The sequence below is a fragment of the Sceloporus undulatus genome, chromosome 1, assembly GCF_019175285.1.
Source record: "Sceloporus undulatus isolate JIND9_A2432 ecotype Alabama chromosome 1, SceUnd_v1.1, whole genome shotgun sequence".
In the NCBI taxonomy this organism is placed as follows: Eukaryota; Metazoa; Chordata; class Lepidosauria; order Squamata; family Phrynosomatidae; genus Sceloporus; species Sceloporus undulatus.
The window spans coordinates 43,645,529-43,661,668 of NC_056522.1; the positions used below are offsets into that span (position 1 = coordinate 43,645,529).

Genomic DNA, 16,140 nt, shown 5'->3' on the forward strand with positions numbered 1-16,140 from the left:
TGGCATGGGTGAGCCAGGAGCCTCTACACTAGATTCTGACCCTATATAGATCAGCAGTCATCATCTACTCTTTTAATTTCTAAACCATGTATTGTTTCAGGCAGAAAAAGAAACATTTATGTCAAATCATCTCACCCCAGCGATTGCCTGTGCTAGCAATGTTTTTCCACACCCTGGTGGGCCATGTAAGAGAAATCCTCGAGGCGGAACAGCTCCTAAGTGGTTGTACACTTCAGGATGACGGATGTGTATCAGCATCTTGCATACTTCCTATGGTAAAAATTGCAAAGTTGGTCGAATTATAAAATTTGTAAAACACTGAACAGGAATAATGTTGATGTGAAAAAATAATTAGTCAATGTTATTAGTGTTGCTGGCCTTCAATACATAGGCAGGCACTGCATGGAAAGTAATATGGGGACCAGAATACAACTTCTGTAAAATGAAAGACTTCATTTTAGAACAAACAATATTTCTATTCCTTAAAATATATCCTTTCAAAATATGCTTGAAGGGTAATGAACAATGTGCATAGCAAATTGAACAGCCAAAAAAGTACTGATTATGACTTAGGGGCTCGACAGACTGGCCCTATTATCGCCTGATCGGGGCCACGGCAACTACATGTCACGGCCCCGATCTCTCCTGTTTGCGCCCCGTAAAGGGTACCATAGCCGCCGGCGCACGGCTTTTCTGTGTTCCTTTGGTTCTGTGTCATGTAGACACAGTGCCAGAGGAGCACCGTGACACCGCACGCCATGTGGAGTGGCATGCAGCATCAACCCGGGCTGGAGCGGAGTCAGGGAATGTGTTATATGGACGCCGTGCCACGACTACGCCCCAGGCCAGCCTTAATGGCCAGTCTGTTGAGTCCCTTAGAGAGCAGGCCTTTAGTGCCCACCTCATACAACTGGCAAAACTAGAATTATGAAAGTAAACAGGTTTGCAGAGTTTAATTTTCCTACTGCTGAACATGGATTGCATCAGTACTGAAAATAATGTCCCTTAGCATAGTCACAAAACAGTACTGGTTATTATAAATATGATTTGTGAAGTTAGGTCTAAATACAGTTGTTTGTTCCAACTACAGCCGATCTATTTAATCAATGCAAACTTGGAAAAATAACACTCACTTTGGATCTGCTACATCAAACTGTCAGCTTTAGCTGGGACTAACAAATGGATTTAGGCCTTAAGATATAAAACCCAGTAATTCAATAACAAGCAACTCTTGGTTTCCATGTAAATACCTGTAGCTTTCACTGAGTTGATATACTGTTTATCATTTTAATTTATCTAGTCAGAGAGTTCAGTTTATCTAGTCAGAGAGTTAAATCTAACCTTCAGAGTCTCATCATTGCCTCCTACATCCTCAAATTTCACTGAAGAGGTCTGAAGCTCCACTCCTTTTGGTTTAACTGCAAGAAAAGTTCATGTAATTACATGAAAAAGCTGTTCTATTCCCAACCACCATATAGGCCCAAAGCAGATGGGCCAAAAAGACTGCACAGGGAACTGTGGTGACTGCCCAGTACCGGTCCTAATTTGGCTCAACGCTGCGGTCACTGTACTTGGCTGCCTGAAGGAGCGGATTATACCCACTCCTTTTTGGCCCAGCTCTTCTGGCCTGGTGCAGGCTCGGTGTGGCTTCCAGCCGTGCTCGGGGCATGTGACATCTAAACACCATGCCTCCAACATAGCCTGAAGGTGGTGCTTTTGGCCTGTCTGTTTCGGGCCATAAAAACAACCATTTCAGAAAGGACTGAACAAAACAAAATATTGTATGTACAAAAATGCTGGCAGAATCAGTAATGTTCTTTTAAAATGTTGTAACTAAGTAATACTGTATATATTCATGTATAAGTCTAGAAATTTTAGTCAAAAAATTGACCCCAAAAAACTGGTTCGACTTATCCATGGGTTGATGTAAGTACTGTACTTTAAATAGAGTGGTAAAAGATGAGATCTTAGTCCATCCTGGGAGCACCAAAAAGAACTCTCTCATCTATCTAGCCTTTAGGATCAGCACAAACAATTAATGTCTGCTGAAATTTTCAAAGTCCTTTGGCATCATTTCCCTTTGCATTATCCTTTGTTACAGGCCCCTAAGTTTTACCCTTGACTTATCCATGGGTCATATCAAAATCCATAATTTTGGCCCCCAAACCTGCCCTCGACTTATAGTCAAGTATATATGGTAATAATAATAATACATTTTTTATTTTTATCCCTCCTCTCCCGCAGGATCAAGGCGGCTTACAACACAATAAAATAGAGTAATAAAAATGAAAACCTATTATCCTTTTCATTAAAAATATAGAAAAATCACCCTTACCCTTCTGCTTCTTTAAAGCAGATTCTATTTCTTCTTCTACATCTTGAAATTCTCCTTTCCTCCTTTTATTTTGCTTGCTCCTTTGCTTCTTTGTTGGAGTCTCCAAAAAAAGACACGTCTTTTGCATTCTACAGCACAAATTGTACAATGAAGAAAAAATGGATTCTGCTGACATAATTTGTGCGGTAAGCTACCCAGCAACAAAAAGGACAACTGTGCAAATGTAGTTAGTTTTTACAGCCATACTTGAATAATCATATCTCAGCTTAATAACCTGAGATAACAAAGCTATGGATATATTATTGGGGGTGGGAGGACTGCTTGATCCCCTTACAGTTTAAAGCAGGGATGGACAACTGCAGAGGGGTTGGGAGGTCACTTCCCCACTTCAGGCTGCATGGTTCCTCCTGACAGCACCAAATCTGACAATGTATCACTTCCAGTTCTGGGAATTAGCTGAAACATGGCATACTTTCTCAGTTTGTGGGGAGGGAGTAGAGGGCTAGTGGAGAACAAGGGGATGCAAACAGGTTTGGGTTTTATTTGGGGGGTTTTCAGTCAAAGAGTGTTAAATATTGGGAGGGGGGTTGCCTCATGGGCTGCACTTTCCTCACACCTGGTTTAAAGTATCTTGGGAGTACTGAACAGCTTTGTTCTGGCTACTAAATCACTGTTCTCCATATGGGGGAAAAATGGTAAAATAATTTATTAATTCCCATTGTGTTTGAAAAAAAAAGAACTTTAACCCATTTGAACTGCTTTTGGTGATGAAATTTAGCTAGTAAAGGACTTAGACATTAGCTTGTCTAACCATGTAGTTTATATAAAAGTGTGATATTATTAATTGTTACTGACTGAGTTTTTTGAGAGAAGACAGGAATGATTAAGATTGTCATATTAATGTTAAAAAGGTTACCTCAGCCATCTGTTTAACACCATCACTCTCTTCTTCTGCACAAAGATCAATAAAAAAGTTTTCCTCTTTTCTGCTTGGGTTTTTATCAATAAACCATCCACCTTCTGAAATCCTGGTCTCAGATGATACTTGTGGAGGAACTCTGTTTGATCCAGGTATCACCATTTGTGAAGATGTGTTAGACTCTGTCAGCCCATTCGTAGGAGATACTGCAAGAGAGTCTGAATTTCCTTTCCGGTATAAGTTCAACAAAGATGTGTTCATGTGATTTGAGGTCTGAAAGATGTAATATTCATAGAAAAGTCAACAGAAGATTTTGACTTTTTAAAATTAACTATTTTTCTAAGCATATACAAATACAATTCATGAACTACAAACAAACAACACCAGACAGTACATTAGTTAATTTAAGCACACATTGAAATCACAATAGTTTCCAAACCAAAATAATCAAAATTGACAATTCATACAAAATTATAAAAGTAAATGAAAGACAAACAAGATAAAAACCAGACAGGACAAAACCAGAAGACCATTAAAAAAAAGATCTCCCTGAAAAAAAAGGGAATCAAATCAACACATTTGAAATGTAGTGTTGAAAGAGATTTCTGTGGCTATTCTGGACTGAAAAAAGATAAATGAATGGGTCCAAAGGAAACACAAGCCTGAACTCTCCCTAGAAGCTAAGCCAACAACACCTTTAGAGATCTTGTTGAGTTAGGTACCACTGTGACAACATGGGACTGCAATGACTTCCTATATTAACACCTTACCAACAGAACTTGCCTTTTCCTCAAAACAAATCACCAGTCATTTGTCTGGCCACACAATGCACTTGTTGTTAGGTTGTGCGGTGTTTTCATGGGACTAAGCTTTTCCAGCCGTTTCAGTCATATTCCCCCTTCCATCTTTGGAAACTATTTTCACTTCTTTCAGAGTACATTATATTGAATGACCTTAGGTGCAGGCAGGTATAAATCTACTTTTAAATCATTTTAAGGCAATCTCATCTGCTCTCTTCTGGAGCAGTTTTCCATCTTGCATCCTGACATTATTCTGCATTTTATCACCATTCACATATTGTAGCAAGCCACAGCAATTACCCATTGCTCTCTCCTGTTGAACATCACTGTCTCTTTAAAACTGGAAGGCGAGATTATATACAGGGACAGAAAATACAGGGACAGAAAAATATTCATCATGGAGGAATGGTGTGCCTGGATCGCTTCTATTTTTCAGCAGACACTTTGGTTTGAGAAGAGTTGGGGATAAAGCCAACTATTCATATAGTTTCTCCATGGGTACTTTCAGCTGAGCACTAGTAAGGTACTAACAATGAATATGTGTGAATTAGACATACGGGCACAAATAATGGCTCCTGTACTTTTTCATAAGTGCTTGCTAATTATACTCTAAATAAATAAATAATAAGGCTGGTTGTAACACAGTTACAGATCAAGTGGAACTATATGGCATAGATGGGACAACAAACAGGAGAAATACCATATGTTGCACAAGCAGCATGAGCCCACGGCCCACTGTTGACAGGAGCTTGATTATAGCAGAATCACTGGCTCGATTATGGCAGAATCAAACCTATTTCCATGTCTGTCTCTTTAGCACAGGCCCTGGCCTTGAGAATGTGTGATCTTTAAATTTTGTTGGACTCACAGCTAGCTGGGCTGATCAGAGGCCACTGGTTTAGAGGCAAAACCATGCCAAGGCACTAGATGGCAGGAGCAGCATATGAACTGCGACAAATTCCATTACAATGTCATTGGGCCTCACTTGTAGCTTACCTCAAAAAGAAGGCTGGTCACCTCAAAAAAAAAAGCTGATTTAAGTGTATATGCTCTTGTATATATTGATTTTAGAACTGTAAATAATATTAGGAACAAATAACAGTAGGTGCACTTTATCAGAATTACTACAGGCAACACACTTACAGGTAGGTCTGTGTCAGAGGAATCCGTGGAGCTTTCTGAATCACTTTAGGAAAAAGAGAAAAGATGTTTAACAACCACAGATTCAGAGTTTAGCAGAACACCTGAAGATAACAATAATTCATTCAGCTGGTTGAGTATATTCCTTGGAATCAAGCCCTCACACTATGAATGATAAAGGCAGCATGTTAAAATGAGTTATTTAAAATGGAACCAATCTGCCTTTACATAAATCCTCTCACCTACTAATAACATTGAGCTCAGTATATAAGTGCGCCCGCATCATACATGGTCACATTATACGTTGCTTCTTCCACTGCTGTGTACTGGAAGAAATAATGGTGTGTGCGCCCATGGTGCATGCGTGCTACTGCGGCGCACCACCGCAAGCACGAGCCCCATTACTTGTAATGGGGCTTGAGGATAAACCCTTTTTCTTTTACATGGGGGGGGGGGAGCCCCCTGCATAAAAGAAGGGCACACTGTATACTGTAAAAATTAGATGTGAAAAAATTGACTCTACAAAAAATTCACTGAAGTTACAACTGAGAGGATGTCTGGCTAATATAGTAAAATGTTATTCAACTCAAAGTACAGTTTAAAAAAACAGTTCAAAGCATAATCATAATGTAGCTTAGACTAACTGTGGCTACCAAGAACCAGCAGAGAACTAATGGAACAAAACACTGTTAGCTCTGAAATGAAAAGAAAAAAGAGGTTAAAAACCTGCACAAGAAAGGCAGGGTTATACATTCAAATGCTTTATATTGGAGAAGCTACTCACACAAGAGGACTTTCCTCTCTTCAACTCTCCAAATCTTCAAGGCTACCCCAAAATACTCAAGAGTAGATTTTGAGGGCAGATGGGAGAGCAGCTGCAGGAAAATGAAGAATTATCCTTTTCCCTATTTTACAATTGGCCCACGGTATCCATGGACTTGCCATCTGCAGATTCAAGCATCCGTGAACGGTAAGCCTGTGATGTCCCCAATGGTGGGGCATTCATGTGGTTGCACTGCTATTAGGGACAGCCCCTATTGTCTTGTGGCAATGCGTGCCTGTAGCTGTGCCACCGTTAAGTTCCATTGTCCCCAATGGCGGTGTGGCTGTGTGCATGCGCTGCTATTGGGGACAATGTGTTCTTGAGCATCTGTGGATTTTAGTATCCGTGGGGGATGTGTGTGAATGTCTGGAATGGATCCTCCACAGATACCGAGGGCTGACTGCACTAACAGACCTTCTGTCGGCAGGTAGAGTTAATTGTAACTAGTTGTCCCATGGGTATTATCCATCTTTTTTTTAAAGAAATGGTTCTTGAAACTTATTTGTCATAAATATAGAAGCTTACTTGTTTCCCTCTCTGTGTCTTGCTTTCTTGGCCAGGTGTTCATCTTCCAGAGCTGCCAAATCCTCAGCCTTCAACTCATCATTGATGATTCCAAAAACTAAGGGATGAGGGGGAAGCATAAAGACCTGAATTTTGTTGGTAGTTCCAACAAGAGTATACTCACTAAATCAACTGCTAAATGGTAAGTCAACACATATGTGAATCCTATTGACTCAATAGTCCTTTTCAGATTATCAACAGGATTCAGGCTAAAATCACAGTTATCCTGTAAGAAATGGGTGGGGAGCCTTTGGACCTTCAGAAGTTGTGGATTTCAACTCCCCAAAGAGCCAGTAAGTATAGCAAATAGTGAGGGATTTTTATTCAAAAATATATAGAGGATCAAGATGTTCCCCAGTCTAAAATGTGCAAGAGTAAACGTAAAGATTTCACCTTTGATATGATTGTCTAGTTGTGTCCAACTCCCTCACAATTTCATTTGGCACCTAGTATAAGCAAATGCCAGAAATACTATGTGCAGTATAAATTTACTGATGTTTATTTGGGTGAAAAGTCAAATTCAAATGCACTGTCCTAAATAAAACTGCAACTTAAAGGTTAAAATCAGCAAGTTCTAGTTAGGTAAGTGTAAATATCTAAAGTATGTCTGAATTAACCATAAACAAGCCATGATGTAATGATTTCCCTTCAAGTATAATAATAGCAGACTCACCTTTCTCAACCTGTATTCTAAAAGCATTTCTTTTTCTTCGTCCATAATCAGCACTGAAAATTAATTTTAAAAATTAGCATTTCTCTTAAGGTTTTGTTTAATACAAAATTTAGCATTTCTCTTAAGGTTTTGCTTAATTTCTATAATACAAACACCATAGGAAAAAACGGCCCTAACCCATAATTATCCAATGTTAAAGCCGAAGACAGACTACATCCAATATTTATATGACAATTACTTATACTGGACTTCTGCCTTGTCTCAGAATGCTCCTTGAAATATCATGCATTTGTGTAAGCAGGAGAAAGAAGAAATGAAACAGTGCTCCAAAAAACACTGCACAAACAATCCAGTTTGAGAGAGCTTAACTGCCCTGGCTCAGTGCTGGGTAATCCTGGGAATTGTAGTTTATAGTGGCACCAGAGCTCTCTGACAGAGAAGGCTAAATGTCTCCCAGAATTCCTTAGCACAGGGCCAGTGTATTTCTGCAGTGTGTTTTGGACCAGGATCTCAGTAAGCCCTGAACTGAATCATTGCAAGTGGATGCTAGTGTGATCCTATATTCTACAAAACAGCAATAGATAAAACAGCACTAAAAACATTTATTAAAACTCAAGCAGACAAACATATGATATATGAATGAGCTTGTAATAAAGAAATATTATAACTAATATAATACAATGCAATAATATGTGCCACATAGCACTCAGCCATTAAACCACCTCTTCAGAAATGTTTAAGATCACATCAGGGTGGGCAATTGTCTGAGGCCTTACAGGGTGGCAACCACCACAAAAAAATGTTGTACCCCAGTGTGGGAATAAGGGAGTGTTTTGTCATTTCGGGGGCATTGAGTGCAGTCCCTATGCCATTTTAGGTCCCAGAGAGGACATTTTTACAACAAGAAAGATACTAAATCATCCCTGTTTTCTAAAACAGACTTACCTTGGACCTAAAATAGCCTGGAGCGAGGTGTCAAAAAGTGGCGCATGGCGCAGTAGGCATTTAGAGCAAAATAAATCCAAAGCAATTTTGATGCTGGGGGCCTTGGGGCCATAATATTGGCCCAGGGGGCACTTTCTGCCCCCTTTGCTACACATGTCAATTCAAAAAAAACATCCCATTAAGCTCAGTGAGCTCCAAATTAAATTAGTACAGGACTACAAACTTGATTGCTCTACGAAAGAATATCAGGGAAACAATTTTATCATACATGGACATTTATTTCTGGAAGTTTGAAATCTATCCATCTATTTTAGCTTATAAAATATATATGTTTAAAAGGTTCTAATTTGTCAGGTAGCTCCTCAGTAACTCCATCCCTAGCCAGTTCCCAAGAGTCTTCACTATTCAAACAAGAACGACTGGAGATGTATAGGGTTCTTTTGTATCTCTCAAGAAATGCATGGATGAATGTAGAACAAAAAGGGGCAGGTTAGGAAACTTCTGTAAACCCCCCTCCCAGATGCCAGTAGTGATTCCAGATATTATAGGTAGAGATGAATGCATCTGTGAGAGCTCTTCCTACAGAGGCTGGCTGAAGATTTTAAAGTACATTTTTCCCATTTCCTGTCCATTATAAAGTTGTACAGCAACATCTATAATGGAAAAAAGGGAACCCTCAATCTAGTAAATACATATACTAGAACAGAGATGGGTAAACTCTAGATGTCATTAGACTACATCTCCTATCAGAACAAGAACAGCATAACAGATGGCAAGGAATGCTGGGAACTGTAATAAAAAAAACATGTGGAGGTCCACACTTTATCCACCCTTGTGCTTAGGAAGTAGACCATACTGAATGTGGTGATATTACTTCTGAGTAAACACAGGGGTAAAGCAGACTGGTGGCCTCTAGCGACTCCTACCCCGATTGGACCCTGACTGATTGGGGACCGTGGCGACTGGATGGTCCACTCTCAAAGTGGGCCGCCACTGTGATCTCAAATGAGCCATCAGCAGGAGTGCTTGTTCTGCATTCCTTTTGCCGGTGGCTGCAGACAGCCTTGGAGAGGCTTCTGGCCAATCCAGGGGCGTGCATCATCTGCCTGCCATGCCCCCGAAACGGCTGGAAACTGCTCCTTTTGGTTGGTCTGTTTCCGGCTTCAGATTCTAAGTACATGGGATGGGAGCCAGCATACAAGAACCATTGTGTGTAAGGGGAGGGGGGGAGCTACTCTGTTCAATACTGAAATGTACAGTAGTCTGAATTGTACCTGTTATTCTCAGTATCATGGCACTTTCACAATTTCTTCACTGGCTGTGTTCAGATACAAAATTAAACTGTAATGTGGTACAAAAAGAACAAGTTTTGGTGCATCTGGGGTTTCAACTCTTCTCAGTAGTCAAAAGGAAGAGAGCAGAATTTTTCACATCCATTTTCAGTGAGCAGTACTGATTTATTTAGTCTACATGTGATAAATTAAAGGAAGAGGCCAAGATGATCAAACATGATGTGAATTTGGCTTGTTTTTACAAACCATGAGAAAACCTAATCACAGTTTGCCCAGATTCAGACACAGTATGTAAGTGCAGTTGGCTCAAAATGAAAGCAAAAGCTTCTAACTACACTAGAGGATGGGGAATACGTGAGCCTTGATGCTCAAGCACATAATGCTAGACACAATAACTTAACACTGCATGCAGACCAAATCACTATCACTCTCTCTCTAAAAAGAAAGTAAAAGAATTAAATATCTTACTCACTTGTATGTTTTCTGTAGATCTGCAGCTAAAATTCCAATGTCAACATACTGGCCACATTTATTACTGCTCAGGTACTGCAATTTTAAAGAATGCATAAACAAAATAATTTAGATTAAGCAAATATATATGCATTCAAGAGCATATATGTAAAAACAGTGGCCTGAAAATGTATTCTATTCACATACTATATATACATAATTTCTCATATATATGCTGTGTGTGTGTGTGTGTGTGTGTGTGTATATATATATATATATATATAGAGAGAGAGAGAGAGAGAGAGAATGTGTACATGTTAAGTTAGGCAGTGATCCCCAAACTTTGGTCCTCCAGGTGTTTTGGACTTCAACACATAGAAGCCCTAGCCAGCTAGGCCAGCAGTGAGGAATTCTGAGAGGTGACGTCCAAAATATCTGGAAGACTTAAAGTTTAGGAACCACTGAGCAGGAGTACACAAGAGCTGCTAAAGAGTGGGGAGACCGAGGCCCAGATCCCTCCTTCTTCTCCTTCCCTTCCCAAACCTTTTCTGTTCTGGAGGGGAAGAAAAAGTCAAAGAGGGTGCTTGGAGTAGCCGCCTTTGCCTGAGGGAGGAGAAGGGGAGAGGTGAAGCACACTGGATCATGGCCTCTAGTGGGGCTCACCCCAAGCCACCACTTCTTCCCCCACGCATCCCATCACTGCCATGAGAATGAATGTTTCTGTGTGACTGTGTGAGAGTAAATATGTATGTGTGTGAGTGAAAGAAAGAACAAAACTGCTCTGCATCAATAATACAGTTTGACACCACTTCAACTGCCATGGGTCCATACTATGGATTTTTTTGGTTTGTAGTTCTGTGAGATATTGAGCCTTCTCAGCCAGTGAGCTCTGCTGCCACAACAAACTACAAATCCCAAGATTCCATAGCATCGAGACATGGCAGTTAAAAGTGTTGTAAAACTGCAATATTTCTGCAGTGTGGCAGCAGCCTCAGTCAAGGAAGCCACAGCAGTTAGTTTGCAAGCCCACAGCCTAATGCCATAAAAGGGGACTCAGAGACACTTCTTTGACAAGGACCCTCTCAAACCTGGTCTGTGTTGGCTGCCCAAGATCGTGGCTGAAGATATGTTTAACCCTCACAGCAAATACAGTACATTCCCAAGCACAGCACTTTACTCTTCCACTTAGAAGTAAAAAGTAACCATTTACTTACAGAGGAAAAATCTTAGGAATGCCTCAAGGACAGCACTTAGGTAGAGAGATAAAACTGCCCCCCCTACACCTGGTGTCTCAGCCAGGTGCAGTTATTTGCTAAACCTATGCCTGCTAAAGACTGAATCAAAGAAGCCACAGCTCTTGAGTTTGCAAGATATGAGCAGGGCTGTTGACAGGCTGACTTGGCGATTCCTCATTCATAAGGTCCTCATAAGTCGACCTGACAGCAGAACAACAACAAAAATCTAGCAGTACAGAGCAGTGGTATTCAAATTTTTGTCCTACAGATGTTTTGGACTTCAAATTCCAGGAGGCTCAGACATCTTGCCCAATGATTAGAAGACACCTAGAGCCAGCATGGCATAGCGTTTTAAGAGTTGGATTTGGACTCTGGAGACCAGGGTTCAAATCCCCACTTGGCCATGAAATCCCCCTGGATGACTTTGGGTGAGTCACACTCTTTCAGTCTCAGATAATGCCAATGGTAAACCCTCTAAGAAACTTGGCAAGAAAATCCCATGAGAGGTTTGTCTTAGGGTCACCGTAAATCAGAAACAACTTGAAGACAAACAACACCTCACTAATGGAACAAAGTTTGAGATCTGCTGCTGTGAAGTAAACCCATTACTGTTGTTGCTGTGGGACTTCAAGTTGTTTCCGATTTATGGCGACCCTAAGCTGAACCTATCACAGGGTTTTCTTGGCAAGTTTTTTTCAAAGAGGGTTTGAAAATTGGCATCCTCTGAGGCTGAGAGAGTGTGACTCACCCAAAGCCATCCAGTGATTTCCATGTTTGAATCGGGACTTGAACTCTGGTCTCCAGAGTCCTAGTCCAACACTCAAACCACTACACCATGCTGGCTCTCTTAAATTTACCCCTATATGATGTGCATGGCAGCTCATGATTTGGGGGCACGCCACTGAGGCAAAAGCAGCCTCAATATGTACAGAGACAGGTTTTTCTTCCTCCAAAACTGTGGTAAATATTGCAGCTCATGAAACCGACTGGGTGCCCCTGGGCAAGTCATATGCTCTCAGCCTCAGGGGAAGGCCATGGCAAACCCCCGCTGAACAAATCTTGCCAAGAAAAGTCTTTAGGGTTGCCATAAGTTGGAACTAACTTGAAGGTACACAACAACACGTAACACAGCTGTAAATAAATCATTTCAGAGCCAGCATGGCTTAGAGTTTGACTACGACTCTGGAGACCAGGGTTCAAATCCCTGTTTGGCCGTGAAAACCCACTGAGTGATCTTGAGCAAGTCACAGTTTCTCAGCCTCAGAAGAAGGCAAGGTCTTAGGTTCACCTTAGGGTCGTCATAGGTCAGAAATGACTTGGAGACATACACCAACAATGTGACATAGTGGTTTGAGTGTTGGACTAAGACTCTGGAGACCAGAGTTCGATCCCCCACTCAGCCATGAAACCCACTGGGTGATCTTGGGCAAGTCACATCTTCTCAGCCTCAGGGGAAGGCAATGGCAAACCCCTCTAAACAAACCTTGCCAAGAAAACTCCATGAATCCTTAGGATTGCCATAAGTCAGAAATGACTTATTGCATTAACTTATTATTACATTAACTTTATTAACTTATTATATTATATATTACACAATGTATTATATATAGCGCACATTACATGACAGCCAGTGTGGCGTAGTGGTGTGAGTGTTGGATGGTGACTCTGGAAACCAAGGCCAGATTCTCAGCTCGGCCATGAAAAACCCACTGGGTGACCTTGGGCAAGTCACACTCTCTCAGCCTCAGGGAAGACCATGGCAACCCCCCCCAAAGAAATGTGTCAAGAAAACCTTGTGATAGGTTCAGTGACTTTGAGTCACCATAAGTAAGAAATGACTTAGAGATGCACAGCAACAGTGTGGCATAGTGGTCTGAGTTTTGAACTGAGACTCTGGAGACCATGGTTCGAATCTCTGCTTGGCCATGGAAAGCCACTGGGTGACCTTGAGCAAGTCACACTTTCTCATCCTCAGCGGATGGTAATGGACAATCTCCTCTAAACAAACATTGCCAAGAAAACCCCATAACAGGTTTGCTTTAGGATTGCCATAAGTCAGAAATGACTTATTATATTAACTTTTATGATAGGTTCACTGCCTTAGCATCACCATAGGCCAGAAATGACATGGAAGCAGAGAATGGTGTGGCATAGTGGTTTCCATTTTGGACTGAGACTCTGGAGATCAAGGTTCGAATCCCCATTCAACCAACAATAGGGGCTACAAGATCTCTCTACATTATTATTAATTATTAGTGTATTATTAAGGAGCTACAAGATCTCTCTACATTATTGTTATTATTATTATTATTATTATTAATGATCATTAAGGAGCTACAAGATCTCTATGTTATATTGTTATCATTAAGGAAGCTACAAGATTGTTACAATATTATATATAATTAATTATTATTATTATTAAGGAGCTGCAAGATCTTTACATTATTAATATTGTTATATTACAAATAATAATAAAGGAGCTACAGGATCTCTCTACAACATCATCATCAATATTATTAAGGAGCTACAAGATCTCTACATTATTATTATATTTATTATTATTATTTAATATTATTGATAACAATTATTATTGTTATTCTTTGTTTTCTTGGATTGTACACCTAAGGCACCTTTACACTCAGTATGTTCAGTGCTGTGCAAATTTACAGTGCTTCATAGATAAAGTTTAATAACAATAACAATAAGAATAATAATAGTTTAAAAATTAAGGAAGTTATAATAACAACAACAAACTGGAGCTCAACCCAAACCTCGGTCCCAGTTGAGGCCACAGAATCATAGAATGGTGGAAGAGACCCCAAGGGCCCTGATCCAGTCCAACCCCTTTATTCTGCCATGCACGGAATCTCAATCAAAGCATCCCCATTGACAGATGGCCATCCAGCCTCCGTTTGAAGACCTCCAAGGAAGGAGACTCCACTACACTCCGAGGAAGGAGTGCATTCCACTGTCGAACAGCCCTTACTCTCAGGAAGTTCCTCCTAATGTTGAGCTGGAATCTCTTTTCCTTTGCATTCATCCATTGCTCCGGGTCCTGTTCTCTGGAGCAGCAGAAAACAAGCTTGCTCCCTCCTCAATATGACATCCCTTCAAGTATTTAAACAGGGCGATCATATCTTCTCCAGGCTAAATATCCCCAGCATCTCCCTGAGTCGTTCCTCATAGGGCTTCATGGTTTCCAGACCCTTCACCATTTTAGTCGCCCTCCTTTGGACACATGGCTCCAGTTTCTCAATGTCCTTTTTCTAACAGAAACGGAAGGAAGGAAGGAAGGAAGGAAGGAAAGGCGGACAGAGAGAGAGAGAGAAGGCGGCACCTGCTTGACCCGCTCCTTCAGGCGCCGGTCTCCGGCTCCGGCTTGGCCCCGGCTCCTCCTCATGGCGCCTTCAGCGGAGCTCCTCGCGCAGAGGAGGAGGAGGAGGAAGGAGGAGAACCAGGCCCTCAGGGTCCGACCCAGAAGCGCCTGACTTTACTGAGATAAAATCCCCTGAAACGAAGCAGGGCGAGGGCCACAACATTCTAATTTTTCAGTCCATCTGGGAAAAAGGAGGAGGAGGAGGAGGAGGGGAGCCTGGATTGCTAGGCCCCCATGAGAATGTTTCACAGGCATTGATTTAGACACCCATCGAGCCCCAAACTCCAGACAGCAGTGGACCCCAGACGCTGGGCCCCAGAGATAGAGATATCATATTTATTTATTTATTTACTGTGGACTTCAGCTCCCAGAATTCCTGACCTTTGGCCAAGCTGGCTGGGGCTTCTGGGAGATGAAGTCCAAAAAACCAAGCAAAAGTCTACTACTTCCTCAGATGTACTGTATTTGGATATGAGGATGATGATGAGGAGGATGCAGAGAGACCTTGTGACATCATCTTTGAGACTGACTGGAAGAAAGAGGTTGGCAGCATGACCTTTCACAGACTTCACTCTACTTCCTCAGAGGCACCTGGATATAATAATAATACTGTAATAAGTAGAGAGAGGTTTTATAGCTCCTTTGAGACTAACTGAAAGAAAGAAGTTGGCAGCAGGAGCTTTCATAGGCTAAAGTCCACTTCCTCAGATGCATTTGCTGGAGTGGAAGCCAGGGGCAGACATATATATCTGTCTGTAGCTGGGCAAGTTTCTTGAAGAGGTCGATGGATTTCCACTCCATTCGGCTAAATCTGGTGCTTTCCATCGTGGCAGAATTAATGAGATTGTAGAGAGGCCTCCTGAGGGAGCAGAGTGAAGCCTAGGAAAGCTCCTGCTGCCAACTTCTTTCTTTCAGCGAGTCTCAAAGGGGCTACAAGATCTGCTTTGCGCCTCTGGGACGAGAAAGACTACAATTCCCAGAGCGCATTGCGGCAGGGCAAGAAAAGTAGGCAGGCGGGCGCTTGAAAGGAAAACCCATAAAACCCCAGGAAGCGAGAGGGGCGGTTGCTGCTGCTGGGGCCTACGGTGGCCGGCGAGGGCCGAGAGAGGCGTGGTGGGCTACGGTGGCCGGCAGGGGCCTGGCGTCGTCTGTCTCGGCGGCGGGATGGAGTCGGTGGTGTTCGTTTTTTCGCTCATTGATTGCTGTGCCCTGATTTTCCTTTCCGTGTATTTCGTATCCTCCAGAGTCTGGGTCGCGGAGGGAGGGAGGGATGGGGCCCCGGGGGGGAAGCCAGGCTCCTCGGGGTCGGGGCCCAAGGATGGAGAAGGGGAGCGCTGGGGCTGGGAAGGGGACGTTAATGGCGGCACAACGGCTGCCACAGAAGGGAGGACAGGACCAGAGGGAAGCTGGAAACGCTCACAGGGATAGAAATTCGTGCTTCCCAGCCCTGCTCAAAATGGAGGACATGGCAAATGAGAACTGGAAAACCCTCATAGGAGTGTAAATGCATAGTCCTGCTCAGAGTGGAGGACAGGGCAAATGAGAAGTGAAAAGACACTCGTAGGAGTATAAATTCATAACTGTGCGT

General features: G+C 42.0%; 2 protein-coding genes across 2 annotated transcripts in view; one reads left to right on the plus strand and one right to left on the minus strand.

Annotated features, from left to right (window-relative positions):
* NVL (nuclear VCP like) overlaps window positions 1-14,845 on the minus strand; it is a 75,083-nt gene extending 60,238 nt beyond the window's left edge. The window contains 10 exon segments of the mRNA XM_042445800.1: window positions 136-270; window positions 1,342-1,418; window positions 2,336-2,444; window positions 2,446-2,463; window positions 3,252-3,527; window positions 5,198-5,240; window positions 6,543-6,639; window positions 7,255-7,307; window positions 9,964-10,037; window positions 14,514-14,845. Coding sequence (XP_042301734.1) covers window positions 136-270; window positions 1,342-1,418; window positions 2,336-2,444; window positions 2,446-2,463; window positions 3,252-3,527; window positions 5,198-5,240; window positions 6,543-6,639; window positions 7,255-7,307; window positions 9,964-10,037; window positions 14,514-14,576 — 945 coding nt within the window. The 5' untranslated portion in view covers window positions 14,577-14,845.
* A 761-nt stretch (window positions 14,846-15,606) lies between these two features.
* Window positions 15,607-16,140, plus strand: part of CNIH4 (cornichon family AMPA receptor auxiliary protein 4) — a 19,840-nt gene continuing 19,306 nt past the window's right edge. The window contains exon 1 of the mRNA XM_042444918.1: window positions 15,607-15,785. Within this exon, the coding sequence (XP_042300852.1) occupies window positions 15,717-15,785 (69 nt within the window). The 5' untranslated portion in view covers window positions 15,607-15,716. The remainder of the gene's footprint in view (window positions 15,786-16,140) is intronic.